General features: G+C 34.1%; 1 protein-coding gene across 2 annotated transcripts; it reads left to right on the top strand.

The window, feature by feature from the left end:
* The first annotated feature begins 131 nt into the window (after positions 1-131).
* Positions 132-9985, top strand: LOC129946635 (uncharacterized). 2 transcript variants are annotated; one of them, XR_008781628.1, is made up of 5 exons: positions 132-308; positions 5955-6086; positions 6157-6345; positions 6429-6539; positions 9664-9804. XR_008781628.1 is itself a non-coding variant. In XM_056056887.1 (5 exons), the coding sequence occupies exons 1-5, from the start codon at positions 186-188 to the stop codon at positions 9857-9859; spliced, it is 747 nt and encodes a 248-aa protein (XP_055912862.1). In that variant the 5' UTR covers positions 132-185; the 3' UTR covers positions 9860-9985. The 2 variants fall into 2 exon arrangements, 1 of the variants encoding a protein (XP_055912862.1); XM_056056887.1 differs by having other exon boundaries at positions 6157-6341; positions 9664-9985.
* The last annotated feature ends 5594 nt before the right edge of the window (positions 9986-15579 follow it).

A 15579-nucleotide genomic window follows, 5' to 3' on the forward strand; every position in this document is an offset into this window, starting at 1 on the left:
GTCTCACGGTGTGTACAATTTAAATTATCGCCTTTAAGGTACACTTTACCGGCATTACAATAAGCTCAATTGAACAAGTAACTAACTTCTTTCTCAAAATAAAACATCATTTCATTATTTAGGAGGAGGTTGCATACATCACACTTGAAATTCTTTTGCAGCAAATTTGTTTTAAAATACCTAACATGATTTGTTCTTTTGGTTTAAAAAGTTTAAAAGAAGCTAGTATATTGTTTGGTTGTTTGATTATTATTTTTCAAGTAAGGAGTTGTAATACGTTAGTTTACACAGAGCGTTCAGCATATGGGGTGAGTTGTTTTTATTTTTAATTATTGAATAACCAAAAAACCATCAGGAAAATTTTTAACACATTTCAGTATTTTGTATTTATATTAATACTCTGTTTAGTGAAACTTTTAAAGAACACTTTTCTCGATACTGACGCAACGGAATTGCTCATTGTACATATGTATGTAGTTTCATGAATAGTGCCCGACTTATTTCAAAATGCCGCAACAATTTCTGCTTTGTGAAGTTCTGCTATTGGTGAAAAATAATTCACTTTTACAAAAATAAGAATAAGTCGTAGAATTTCAAAACCTCGATTACTTGATAATTTTCGTTACAATTTTCTTTATTGTGAGGATTCAGAAGTTTCTTGATATTGATGTTTATTGAAAGAAAGTTGTAAGGTTGATATGAAATACACGATTCATTTTTTCCGAAGTTTTCAAAGGGAGTTTCTCTTGTGGACTAATCCAATTCAATTTCAATTCAAATATTCATTTATTGCAAGTAATCATTATAAATTTTACAACAGCTTTTATGAATTTCTTTAAGCATTGGCTTAGCCGTCAGCTCGACTGGTAGCTGGCTCTGACAAATTTGACAAGGTTCGCCCAATCTGATCCATTTAAAATTTCAATTGTTTCCTATACCAAAGTATACTCTTCTTTGTTGGTTAAAAATAGGACACACACTGATGAAATGAAAGCAATCCTCTTTAGCTTTCAAGTTACATAAATTGCAACATTGGTCAAAGTTTCCGTTGTATGGTTTTCCATTTAAATGTAGAAGTTCGCATCTTGATTTAAAAATTAAGGAAATATCTCTATAGGAGAAAGAATCTTGGAAGTAGTTCTTGTCACACAAGTTATAATAAAGATGGCTATAGAGTAATCTGCTCTCCGATTGACGGGCATTTTCAATCATCTGATTTCGATTATATTCTTCAAGTTTTTGGATGATTTCGTAGAACTTCGTTTTCATCTGAACAATATTGAGGTTGATCTGCACATGTTGTATTCCCATGTCCTCATCCACCAGTCCTTATTCCGAATTTCGTAGAGCATCATTATCTTACATAACCGAGTTTCCCGTAGACCAAGCACTTTAATTAAATAACTAGCCTGTAGATTTAGACCTAAAGTAAAAAGTTTTGGAAGGCCTGTTTCCAAATAAATTGAATAGTTTGGAGCTGTTAAGGGAATATTGAATATTTTCTTTAAGAAATTTCTTTGAAACTTTTCAATTTCTTCGTATTCTTGTATACCCCATACTTGTGCCGCATAATAAAATGAAGATTTCACGACTGCATTGAAAATATTATATTTTGTTGAAAGTTTTATTTGATCGTTAGAGAAAATCTTCTTCCAAGTAACATTAATTAAGCTTTGTGAAGTTTTTGATTTTTCTACAAGGTGCTTGCTATAATCCGGGTGGGGTTTAGTAAAACTCCCAAATACTTGTGTTCTTTCGATATTTCTTAACGACTTCCATTGAGTATCCAGGTGTTCCTAACTTCACTCCGATTGGAACGCGAAAAGACCATTACTTTCGTTTTGTCTGTGTTGATGACTAGACCCCACTTGACACAATAGTCCGTAAGACTTGATCAATTGATCAATTGTAGGGATTCTGCAGATTCGGATAACAAAAGAAGGTCATTAGCGTAGAGTATTACATTTATTATGATACTCAAAATTCGGACACCTCGCTCCTGGAATGTGCCTAGCTATATCATTAATAAAAAGAGCAAATAAAAGAGCACTGAGTAGACATCCGTGCTTTACTCCAGTAAGTGATTTAAATGGTTTTGAATAAGTTTTTCAATCCCAGACTGCAACTACCTGTGTACCAACAACGGATTATTTGGATGAATTTTGTCGACACTCAAAGTTGGGAAAGTTTAAAAAATAAAAAACCAAATCAAATGCAGCTTCAAAATCGACAAACAGTGTGTATACTTTTTTGTTTCTGACTTGAAATGCTTTTACTATTGATGTTAAAGTAAATATGTGGTCAACAGTCGAATAGTTCTTTCTAAAGCCTGCTTGAACCTCTGTAAGAATGTTGTTTACATCCACCCAATTTTCAAGCCTGTTAATGAGAACACCACAAAATATCTTCGCAATGACATTCATGAAGGATATGGCTCGGTAGTTTTCAGTTGGTATTTTGTACCTAAAAAAGTAAAGGTATAGCTAAGTGGATTTAGGTTTAAGCTTAATACTAATGACATATATATATATTCTATAGAAAATTAACATCTTACCCTTGTCTAAATTTGCTTCCAAAAATGCAGTTACTACGAAATGATTTTCTGTACTTTACTTTCAAAGACGATTAATAGTTTTAAAAACATATGTATGTACATATAAGGAATATCTACCCCCACCTGTTATTTGATAATGACCAATTTTTTATCAAATATATCAATTGGAATAGTTTGAGTTACATTGCCTTTCTTTTGACACCAAAATCAAATAATAACATATTATGAGGATATATTTACTTCGCATCCATGCAACCTTCCAATAGGGATAGGTGATAGATTTGTATTGCTCGTCTTAACTAATTTACATTGTTTACAAAAATCAAAAAAAAAAGCATGGCATTCTGCCGTCTGCCTAGTAGACCAAACATAAATTGAAACTATTTTTTTAAGAAATATAATTTCTATATAAACAAATTGGGTATATGATTTGAAATTTTTTTTTTTGAATAGTTTACTATTGAAATTAAATATTATCTCCCCTATAATTTAGAGCCAGTTTGCAGTACAAATATAGTTTACGATACAGATACGATTTCATTTTCATTCAAGAAGCCCGTTCCAAGAACATTTCTCCTGATGTCTCCAAGAATTGGACATTTACCCATGAAGTGAAATACTTTTTCTCTCACTTGAAGATTGCATAAGGAGCATAATATTAGTAAATCCTCCCTATGTGACATGAAGTTAAGAGCTGTACGAGTTCACCACGCAGCTTTACCATTATCTCCTCTCCGCTGTATCAATCCCGGAAATAGTTCTTCGCCTCTATATTGTGATTGAGTTGACTGTAAATTGCAGAGACCCAGTTGCTTCATTAGGGCATTTTCCCCATAACATACCTATCATCCACTTTTGCAGTTAGGTGTTACAGTGATTCTTTCCATTGAATGAAATCAAAGTTAGCTATGTTAAGGTCCATGTTACTCTCCCTAGATAGTTTCATCCATTCTGCATACCATCCCGACATCTCTCGAATAGTTTGAAGTGCCACTATTTCGGTAACCAGTAATTATCCATATTCATGATTTTGAGCACATAATCAATCTGCATTCGAAGTGTTCGTACAAAGAGTGGCTGCAGTCCCGTTTCCAACATAACTATATAGTTCGGCGTATTTGGTGACAGCTGGAAGATCCTTTTAACGTAGAAACGTAACAATTTTTCCACATCCTCATATTGCTTCGCTCCCCACATTTGAGCTGCATAGAACAAGATTGATTCTGCTACTGCCTTAAAAACAGTGTATTTACTGCTGTGTGCGATATGTTTGTTTGAGAAACACCTACTCCATGATGGCGGCTTTTGCACTTGTAAGCTTTTTCTCTCCGATGCATTTCCATATTTAATTTTTTTTGTCAAGATCACTCCGAGGTATTTGAACTCTTTGACAATCTCTACATTTTCACTATGGTAGTTCCACTTTTTATTAAGGCAGTTTCTACATCCTTTGTTCTTGAAAATCATGATCTTGGACGTTTCCATGTTTACTATTAGGTTCCATATTTTACAGTACTCAAAAATCCGGTTTATCTTAAGCTGTAGTAAACCACAATATCATCCGCAAACAAGAGTGCTTTAATTAGTTCTACCGCGTATTCAATACCAGCAGATAAGAAATCGACTAAGTCTTCGATAAATAGAGCGCATAGGCTTGGACTCATCGTACCCTTATTCAGATCAGAATCAATCGGACTTTTCTGTACCATTCCAAACTTCTGCATTCGTAATCATATACAGGTTTTGAAGGACTCTTGCAAATTTTAACATTCCCATACCAAAGAACTTATAGAAAAGAGCTTGCATATTCACCGTGTCAAATGCAGACTTAAAATCCACGAAAAACGCATGTAACTTCTTCCTTCTTCTTATAAATGAATCCGCAATGCTTTTCAGAACAAAGATATGATCGATTGTTGAGTAACCGGATCTAAAGCATGTCTGAGATTCTTTCAACATCTTATTTTCCTCAATCCATTTATTAAGCCGTGTTTTCAGAACAGCTGTAAATATTTTATAACACGAATTTAAAAAAGATATTCCTCGAGAGTTTGACATCTCAGCCCAGCTTCCTTTTTTGTGTATCGGAAAAATGATTGATTCCCCAAATTCTTGAAAAATCATACCTGTTCCCAACACCCCGTTGTCAACTGCAGTAAGCTTGGTTATTAAATCAACGGTTCCATGCTTATAAAATTCCGCTGGTATCCCATTGGAGCCTGCCGCTTTTCCATCCTTCATTTTGTTCATTACTGCATCTACTTCTTCGTTGGTTATATCTGTGTCCAAAAACTTCATTATAAATAACCGGATGTGCAAATTGAAAGTTTTTTCCTTCATAAATTGAGCTTAGCAAATTTTTAAAATGGTCTGCCAAAAGCAAGGAGCTCAACTTGGAATGGATTTTAAAGGTTTTACCATTCAAATTGTTCACCAACTTCCAAAAGTCCTTCGAGTTCATACAATTCGATAAACGTCTGTCTTAAAGTATTTAGTTTTTTTTTTTGAAACATAATGATCTTGTGATAGGTGTTTGCTTGAAGATATTCTCTTTTAAAGTGCTCATGGCTTGAGCGACGATAAGCTCTTAACCATCCAAACGAAAGTTTTCTGGCCTTTTTACACTCTAGGGCGTTATAAAGCTATCCTGTGCTTTCCTAATACTGCAAAATATTCTGGCCCTACCAATAAGGCCAGAACATAAGTATAGACAACCATTGTTTTTTTTTTAGCATTTTTGGGACATGGACTTTTATCATATACCCGATCTTTGTGAATGAGGGCACTTTTATTTTGCAATAATAAGCGACTTAGGGCTAGTATATAGCTAGGCAACCCAGGCTCGAATTGTTATTCCTATAACTTTGATGAAATCATCAAAAAATTTAATTTAGTATCATAAAAAATATCTATATTGAATAGCACCCGTGGCTGATGGTTAGTGCGTTGGAATGTTATGCTAAAGGTTTTGGGTTAAATTTTGCTTGTGCAACCTGAAATATTTTTCACTGGTATTGCCTCTTGCGAGATAAATAGTTAAACAGTTATATTTAGGTCAGCTTAATAACCGATTAATTTGCATCAAAAAGTTTTCTTTTATTAAAAACATGAAGTTCTTGGAATCTCTAAAATAACTTTACACCTAATTCCTAATTGAATATCAATTATGATATGATGAGATTTCTTCTTGAATTTGATTTGAATTCATTTAGATATACATAACAAGTTTTTTTTAAATTTGAGAGATCACCATTTAATGGTTTGGTTCATTCTTTGGCATCCGATGTCAACATAGTGTAATTTTTAGTACTTAGCAATTTTAATTTTTATAACACCGCCTCATATTGTTGATATTTTTGTTAAATACATATTTTAAATATTTAACTCACTTTTTTTTAAGTGTTTTGTAGCAATTGCAGTGCCATTGAATATTCCTCACCATAATGCCTTCGTTTCTTATAATTTTGAAACCGCTTACGGCTTGCCTAAGGACCCGAAAGTATATCTGCCAGGTACAAGTGGATATGAAGTTGTAAGTTTAAATTAAATACACATATGTTAGCTGTTATATTGTGCGAATTGTTTTATATATTATTTAACAGTTTGGTACAAAAGAAGATTTAAATAAAAATAATACGGTAGTAGAAGTTTTGCATGAGAACAGCCGAAAAGAGTCTGATTCAGCAAGAAGCGTTTTGCAAAATAAAAAATCAAAAAATGAATCAGAGGGCAAGCCATTGATCAAGAAACGGGCTATTTATCAGATGCTTCAGGATAAGTTGAAAATGCAAGTACATACTTCTTAAAAAACCGTAGCTTTTATTACAGTATGAACTAAATATGTAAATAATTTAATTTTTTTTGGAATTTTTAGGTCAGGCTTTAAAGGAGAGCATTGTTTGCTTAAACTTATTTGCGAAGTTAATTCGTCTATGATTGGAAGAAATAATGGAGTCTTGGGAACAATTTTACACATTCTAATATCGTAAGTACAATTTAAATTTATTGGTGTTTGCTTAATTAGTTATTTAAGGTGGCACTACAGTCCGCTGTTGACCTGGGCTCCAACCAACATGCGTCTCCAGCCAGGTCGGTCCCTAGCTAGTTGTCTACCAGTTTCGCACCCAAATTGGCTCAGTTCCTTTCCCACATGCGTGCGCCACCTTCATCTACGTTCCTAAGCATTGAATTTGAAAACGTTCCAGGCTAGCGCGTTGATGTCCATTCGCTCTACATGACCCAGCTATCTATCATCTATGCCGAAGAATTATTCTATCGAAGCATCCTAAGACGCTCTCATCTTTCTTTGACAGGGTATAGGCCTCAGTGCCATAAATTAGAACCGGGATGATGAGTGTCTTATAGTTTTTAGATGCTCGAGAAAGGACTTTACTTCTCAATTGCCTTCTAAGTCCAAAGAAGCAGCGATTTGTAAGAGGTATTCTTCGTTTGGTTTCAGCGCTGGTGTCATTGTCTGAATTCATAGCGTTGCCTAGGTAGACAAAGTCCTCAACTACCTCAAAGTTATAGCTCTCCATATTGGCGTTTCCTTTTTTGATGACAGCCTTCATTGACTACTAAACCCATCTTTTCTATTTCCGTCGCAATGCTCAAAAATCCATCCACTGATATCACGCTTTGATCTTCAAATTATGTTCATATTATCAGCGTATCCGATTAATTGGATGGACCTTTGGAAGATTGTGTCTCTAGTGTTGATGGTTGAGTTTTGCACAATTCTTTCCAGAATGATATTGAAGAAGTTGCATGAGAGTGTATCGCCTTGTCTAAAACCTTTTCATTCTGCACAAACTGATAAGTTTGACAGGGATGCCAAAACTAGACATTGCCCTGTGAAGCTCCTATAGATGCTGTCATACGCGGTTTTAAAATCGATAAAGAGATGGAGGTTATCGATTTCAAGTTCCTGGGTTTTTTCGAAGATGTGCCGTTATGTGAATATTTGGTCGATGCGATGGTGCACTTCCCTAGTCTGAAGCCACACTGGTATGGACCTATTAGGTTGTTGACGAAAGGCTTCAGATGTTTACATAATACTGCAGAAAAAGGATCTTATATGCGATGTTCAGAAGACTGATGTCTCTATAGTTGGCGCAATTCAGAAGGTCTCCATTCATGAGTATTGGTCAAACTATGCTAAGATTCTCATCGGACATGCATATTTTGCAGATGTGTCGTATCATACTCCTTACCAAGTCAGAGCCTGCTGCTCTGCAAAATTTGGCAGCGATGCCGTCAACTCCAGCAACTTTGTAGGACTTCATTTTTGATATTGCTAAAAAACTAGCCGTTCATATTTAACATTTCTGAAATTACTCGCAGGGGATTAAGATTAGTCATACACGGGGGCCTGGTTATCTACAAGGTGTTCCGCCACCTAATTTATTTACATTCAAAATACCATCGGTAAAAATGTGACTTATTAAGTACACTAAAAATGACACTCAGATGTGTCTCTTTTCTTTGATTTTCGTGGATTGGTGCACTATAAATTTCTTTTACCGGGCCTAATTGTCAACAAAGAATATTATTTAAGTGTAATGCCTCAAGCTATTTGTCTGAAACGACAGAAATTAATGGGGAACAAGTTTTTGAGCATTTGATCCAATAATGGTCTTAGCATGTGATATTGCGTTCCTTCGTCCTTTGCTGCTCCTTCCACTTTCACTTTTTTACTACATGTACTTTGTTTAACCCACATTCACTTCAATTCCAACGCGTTTCGCCAGTTCATCTATAGCTGTAAATGCTTCTTGAACAATTCGCTTGGAGCGCCCAATACTGTCGATGTCGCTGTAGTAATTGTGAAGACTTGTTAAAGCTAGTGACTTTCAGGTTAACATCATAGTCCTTATCTGACTAATGCTATAATATGCGACTTTAAAGTCGATAAAAAGATAATTGTCTCGAATTGGTGTGTTTTTTCCTGGATTTGCTTTAATATGAACATTTGGTGTTTCGTTAATCTGCATGGCCTTAAACCACACTGTTACGTTCCGATCATAGTGTTGCAGAAAAGGTTTAAGCAAGGATATTCCTCTGTAATTTTTGCAAGACATATATCCGCTTTTTTATAAAACTCTTTCTTGTTATACACCTCAGCTTCATTGGTAGCGGCATGTGTGCATGTTAGGCGGATGTGTTAGAAAGTAGCTTTGCTTCTTTGATGCGGATCAGAGCCAGGTAATGGTTCATCTATTACCTTCGGTCTGAGCCTATTTCCCACCACGATTCGGTATCCTAAAATGTGCATTCTTTGATGACAGCTGTAATAAATGTCACATTTTTTATTTTCATCAATACTAGTGATATCCATCATATCTACTGAATCGCCGTAATACCTGACCTGTACCCCGAGAGAATGGATTCAAGTTTTAGAGAAGCAACTGGTGTATAGTGTTCTAGGCGTATACTCGTTAATTGAATCCATTTTCCTTCCGGCTTTGGTTCTAATTTTAAAGGGATCGTTTCCCGAGGCTATAAGCTTCATAACGTTTGTTTTTTTTTACTGTTTAATTGATCAAAAACCTGCGCTTACAAGTTAAGCAAGTCATGACATAAAGCCAAGACCAGTATCCAATGATTAATAATGTGGAGGTATTGTAAACACTTGATTTGAAGTAAAAGATACAGCGCAAGACTCCTTACTTCCTAACATATCCGACCCTCCTTCTCTATAATTAGCAAACTTAAAAGGTAAATGATGGCATGCTGCCACCATTTTGATACGATTTAGGAGCCAAAAACGGAATTTAAGAAGAGCTTTAGAAGGCTATATCAAAAAAAGACTATTTCAAGGACTTAAATAAGTGTCGACAGTAGAGCGTTTTATTTTATTTATACGCTTTGTTGCCTTCCTCCCTTAAAAAAATAATTGTATTATTCAGTGATTTTTACCTTTGAGCCAAAAGATACAAAAATCTTTAAAGTGCAGCTGAATTTACTTTTTTTTACATATACATATACATAACCTTTTATCTTAACTTAAAACTTTAAATATCCAACTATATTCATATGATTATTTAAATATTTTTAAATCTATCGTTTCAATAATAGAAACATACATTTTGTCTTTCTTTTTTTTCCAGTCCAAGTTCTTCAGCAAACGAGAATCTTCCTAAAAAATATTACAAAGCTGAATCAAATGGTGTAATCGGAGATTGTTTCAAATATGATAAAAACTGTCCTTACAGTTTACTAGATATATTTTCTGTTCCAATAGAGAGCCTTTTAAAAAAACACCTTAATACATACATTTCTAAATTAAATTATATTGACTATTAAAAAATCACTGTCACACAAAAATTATTTTTTTTTATTGTATTTTGGGTTCACAAAGTAAAAAAATAAATTAGTACTGTACAAATTAAAAATAACATAAAGCACGGGATTATTTAACCTAAACAACGAAGAGGAGAGGAGCAAGGAGGAAGAGGAGCGCTATAAGTAAAAGCTTAAAAGTAACAAAAATAAATAAAGATTTGATTGACAAAATTGTTACAAAGCGTGTTTTCTTAGAGGTAAAGTACTTTGAAATGCAATAAAAGACAGATGTTTTTTTAAATTTACATTAAACTTACTTTGATCATAAGATAATTTTTTGGAATTACAATTTAAATATGATTTTTGGCTTAGCCACTTTACATATCCCCAGAGAAAATATTATTATTATAAAATATTATTGTTAAATATTCAATTCAAGGTTTCGTACAGTGAAACTACGCGGTTACCAAAAGATTCCTTAAATAAATCAATTGTAACTCCAGCTGGTGACATGGTAAGCCGTTTCTTCATCTTTCTGCATTATTATCTGTATAACACAATTAATTTGAAGTAGATATCTCTACTGTTTCTTGAGATGTATACGACGAAAAAACGTCGCGAACGTACGAACACACGTAAACAAGCACGCACAGGCATCTCTCTAAAAATCTTTTATTTCGACTCTAGGAACCTTGTTAAAACCACAGCTCCTGCAACCATGAGCTCCATAGCGGCCAATATTGACTTTAATGTTTTGGCGTTTTTATCTAAAACAATATTCTACAAAGTCTTTAAGCAACGAAAACAAATTATTTATTCTTAATTCTAAAACAAAAGAGTTGAACTCCAAACTTTAACTTTAGAAAGCATTATAAACACAAATTTGAAAAATTTTAAACTAATTTTAATTTAGTGTTTTATTGATACAGAAAAACAATTCTTTATAGTTATTTTATGTATTTTAACAAAGGTTTACATGCTTTTACTAGACATTAAAATTACTAACATTATAAAATATCTACTGATCCGGAATATTCTTTTCTTCTAAGAAGGTGGTGTGTAGAACAATCAATGCAAATCGGCCTAAACCAAAGCTACTTCTTAGAAAAAGTATTATTTTAATAATAATTGGTATTTAATTTCAAATATTTTGTAATCCAACTTTTGTTATGTTTTAAATTTTGCATACTGACCAGAAGACCCCAAACTTTACTGGGGTATCCTTTTTAGATAAGAAGAATATGTGCCCATGAAATCTTTGTAAATATCCTCTTAAATCTAAGATATGTAAAGCTGTGGACAACTATTTAGAAGAAATATTACTTGCTTCTCATTTCCACATTCACTTTATGAAGTGTGACTAGAATATTGGTATCTAAAACGGTGTAATGCAAGCGTTATTACATAATTGTTTGAAAAAACATCATTTGTGCATAAGTCTTTGCACAGTACTTTACACAATCAAATCAAGGTAGAGTGTAAAAAGTGTTCGTTTCAACTGGTCACCTAATTAGAAACAGTTAAATTACATTTGATTTGGGTGAAATAAAAATAATCTTTTTATTTTGCATTGGTAAGTAGAAAATTCTAAATTGTCTGCAAACGTTTTTAAAGAATAATGTTTAAATCTTGGAGGTAATTACAATGGGAAAAAGTAAAGAGTTGTGATCCTTCCACAAGGAAAGCGATTCTTGAGCTTTGGAAGCTTAAAATGTCCTATAGAGTAGTTGCATCTCAAATGAACTGTTCTGTAAAGAAAGTTTTCAATGCAATTAAGCATTTTCCGATAGGGCCACGCACAATCAGAAGAAGATTGGTGGAAGTTGGGTTGCATGGTCGTGTTTCGCAAGATCATACGCCAACTGGACAACAAACGAATGGAAGTACACAGTGTGGAGTGACGAAAATGTCCGAAGGGCAAAAGGAACAGCGTTCCACCCTAAATACGTTTTGCCAATAATTAAGCATGGAGGCGGCTCGCTTAACGTTTGAGGTTGTTTCTCGTGATGTGGAGTTGGCCCAAAACAGCCCTTAAATACATTGACAATCTTAAGGAACGATTAGTGGATTGGGCCGATGAAAACATGCCAGTGATATGGAAGTTTCAGCAAGACAACGACCCCAAGCACACTGCTGGAATTACGAAACAGTTCTTTAGGTACCAATCGATAACAGTTCTGGAATGTGCATCATCAAGTGCAGGCCTACATCAGATAGAGCATCTTGGGGCAGATGTTAAAAGAGCTGTTGCTCTCAAAAATAACTCCAACAATGATGTTCCTTCGAAGGTATTAAAAATAATAATAAGCTGCTTGGAAGGCTATACCCGTAGAGCAGTGCAGGCGGCTTATTTCATCATTGGAACAAAGATGTCTTGAAGCAAAAAGGTTCCGCAACAAGGTATTAAAGATAAATATGAGGTAAATTATATTATAAAGTTATAAATTTTATAATAAGATATGATTTTTCTCTTTATTTCTAATTAGTTGTCCACCAATAAACGCTGTGTTTTTGCAGTTTTGAAGCAAAAAGGTTCCGCAACAAGGTATTAAAGATAAATATGAGGTAAATTATATTATAAAGTTATAAATTTTATAATAAGATATGATTTTTTTCTTTATTTCTAATTAGTTGTCCACCAATAAACGCTGTGTTTTTGCAGAAACTGCCATATGAAATAAATGTTATGTTTGGGAAACATTGTTTTAAGTTTAAAAAATATTTTTTTTTAACAAAAAAAAACAAAAAAAAAAAAATATATATACTGCTTTAAAAGTGAATTCACTTTGTGTTTCTAATTAGTTGTCCACAAATAAAGTTGATAGTTGATACATAAATAAAGTTTTTTTTCACAAAATATTTAAAATTTAATTCAGATTATTATTTGTATATGATTTTACAGAACAAAAACGATTTAGTACAAAAATATTATTTTTTTAATAAAAAAATTAATTCAAATTATACACCAAAAAATAAAAACCAACAAATTATGTTAGCACCACCGTGTTAAAATAAGAAAAGTATGTAAATGTACATATTACGCCCTTAAGTACCGTTATTTTTTTGTAAATCTTTAAAGTTGATTAAAATAATAATAAATAAGTACAATTTTCTTTTAAAGATTAGAAAAAATACATTTAGAGAATACAAAGTTTATTAAATTAGACATTATGGGGCATATTCATAGATGTTTGCTAAGCTCTTTCTAACTTGTTACTAAGCAGAGTAAAGGCTATTTATAACTATATTTCAGTTTGGGGCTAAATCTGTGGTCCAACTAAAAACTGAGGAATTGCTGTGTTTAAGTATTTATTATCACAGCCAAATGCCATATTTGATCTGTGTTTTGTAAATTGACAACTGAAAAATTAAATTATAAGCAATAAATGTAACTTAAGCTATCAAAGGGGAGTTTGAGTTATGTCTTGATTTGCAAAATATGGCACCAAGAAAAAAAAGACAAGCCATAAGGATTTCTACAAAAGATATCGTTTCGATATATGCACATAGAAGCAGTCACATTCATTATAAATTTACTTAATATTGGATAACTATGAAGTAAAAGAGGATAACACGTTTCTGGCAATCTCCACGTTTTAACAGCATCTATTATAGCCAGCGGCCCTTATATCGAACCAAGATCCTTTTTTTATTATCATCGTAACATCGTTTACCTTATCGTTGAGAATGTTGACTATAGATCAAGAAATTACGATTTTAGTAGTTCTCTATGAATACGCCCCTACATGTATACAAATTCAGGCAATGAACAATCAAATACAGAAATTAAATGATCAAGTAAAAAGTAAAATTTAAATAATTAAAAAAAATCCATACTCTCTATTAAGGACACTGCCAAATTCGTCATACGAAAGATAACGTTTATTGAATAAAAGTTTTCGGTGCGAAATTCTTCCAAAATGGGACACATCGCTAATAAATTATAGAAGTCTTCATTTTGATTTAAGTTACAAAAGCCCCAAATAGGGTTAATATCACTTTAGAAAGGTTCTTTTATAAAATAATTGTTTTTATCTTGATTTAAATTTAAAGTTGTATATGTAGCTTTAGATTGCCTAGACTTAACAATATGAATCAGATACCTTTGTTCGTCTACTTTTGCAATTCTGCTACATTGATTGTACTTAAATTGAAAGGGACACTATGTTCCCAACTAAGTTTTTGACAATTTTTAAAGGAATGTTATACTACATCGAAGAGAAACAAGGAGTATTCTTTTGTGCAAGTTGTTGTCAGTGTTTTTGTATAGGTTTGGTTATGCAGTCAGCAATAGCCTTAAGGTATGGTATAAAAATTAGAGTTAAACCGGATTCAAAGCAGATAGCTTAGTTTGGAGTAGTCTAAGGCAATTTGAATATTGTTCTGAGAAAAATATTTTAATTTTTTCAATATCCTCCACCCATTGATAGCCGTAGACTTTGTTACTATAGCAGAGACAGGGGTTAATTGTGGCGTTTGAATTTGGACGTTTCGTCTACAAAAGACTTCGAAAAAATGAGACCACATTGTATTAACTGCTGACTTCGCTACATCCAGTTTTTCTTTTATATGATCACTGATACTCAAATTGATCAAAATAACTTCGATGCTGGTGTTATCTATTGTCTACGAGTTTCTGTCAGACCGAAATATCATTATTTTATTTTGAAAAATTAATTTGTAGATCCAATAAGTTGCAAAACTTACTTACTTACTTAAGGTGGCGCTACAGTCCAGGGCGGACCTGGGCCTCAACCAACAAGCGTCTCCAGCCAGCTCGGTCCCTAGCTAGCTGTCTCCAGTTTCGCACGCCAAGTTGGTTGAGGTCCTCTCCCACCTGGGTGCGCCACCTGAGTCGCGGTCTTCCTCTACTGCGCCGTCCCTCGGGATTGGATTCGAAGACCTTCCGGGCTGGAGCGTTGATGTCCATCCGCTCTACATGACCTAGCCATCTAAGGTGTTGGACTTTGATTCTGCTAACTAGGTCAGTGTCGCTGTACAGCCCGTACAGCTCGTCGTTATATCTTCTCCTCCATTCTCCATCTATGTGTACGGGACCAAAAATCGCCCGAAGAATTTTTCTCTCGAAGCATCCTAAGACGCTCTCATCTTTCTTTGACAGGGTCCAGGCCTCAGCGCCATAAATTAGAACCGGGATGATGAGTGTCTTATAGATGGTGATTTTACATGCTCGAGAGAGGACTTTACTTCTCAATTGCCTTCTAAGTCCAAAGAAGCAGCGATTTGCAAGAGTTATTCTTCGTTTGATTTCAGCGCTGGTGTCGTTGTCTGCATTAATAGCGGAGCCTAGGTAGACAAAGTCCTTAACTACCTCAAAGTTATAGCTGTCCATGGTGACGTTTTGTCCAAGACGTCGTCGTTCAGTGTCCTTTTTTGATGACAGCATATACTTGGTCTTGCCCTCATTGACCACTAAACCCATCTTCTTCGCTTCCGTCGCAATGCTCAAAAACGCTCCACTGACATCACGCTTTGATCTTCCAATTATGTCAATATCATCTGCGTATCCGAGTAATTGGATGGATCTTTGGAAGATTGTGCCTCTAGTGTTGACGGTTGAGTTTTGCACAATTCTTTCCAGAACGATGTTGAAGAAGTCGCATGACAGTGCATCGCCTTGTCTAAAACCTTTTTTGACATCAAATGCATCGGTAAGATCTTTTCCGACCTTGATAGAGCAGCGTGCAAAACACCTTGAGAATATTGATTCACCGGGTTGT

Source organism: Eupeodes corollae, chromosome 2 (assembly GCF_945859685.1).
Source record: "Eupeodes corollae chromosome 2, idEupCoro1.1, whole genome shotgun sequence".
In the NCBI taxonomy this organism is placed as follows: Eukaryota; Metazoa; Arthropoda; class Insecta; order Diptera; family Syrphidae; genus Eupeodes; species Eupeodes corollae.

Coding starts and splice junctions, on each gene's coding strand:
- LOC129946635 (XM_056056887.1), top strand. CDS start 186: ATGATTTGTTCTTTTGGTTTAAAAAGTTTAAAAGAAGCTAGTATATTG. Junction 6,087..6,156: donor GTACAAGTGGATATGAAGTT/GTAAGTTTAAAT, acceptor ATTATTTAACAG/TTTGGTACAAAAGAAGATTT. Junction 6,540..9,663: donor ATTTTACACATTCTAATATC/GTAAGTACAATT, acceptor TTTTTTTTCCAG/TCCAAGTTCTTCAGCAAACG.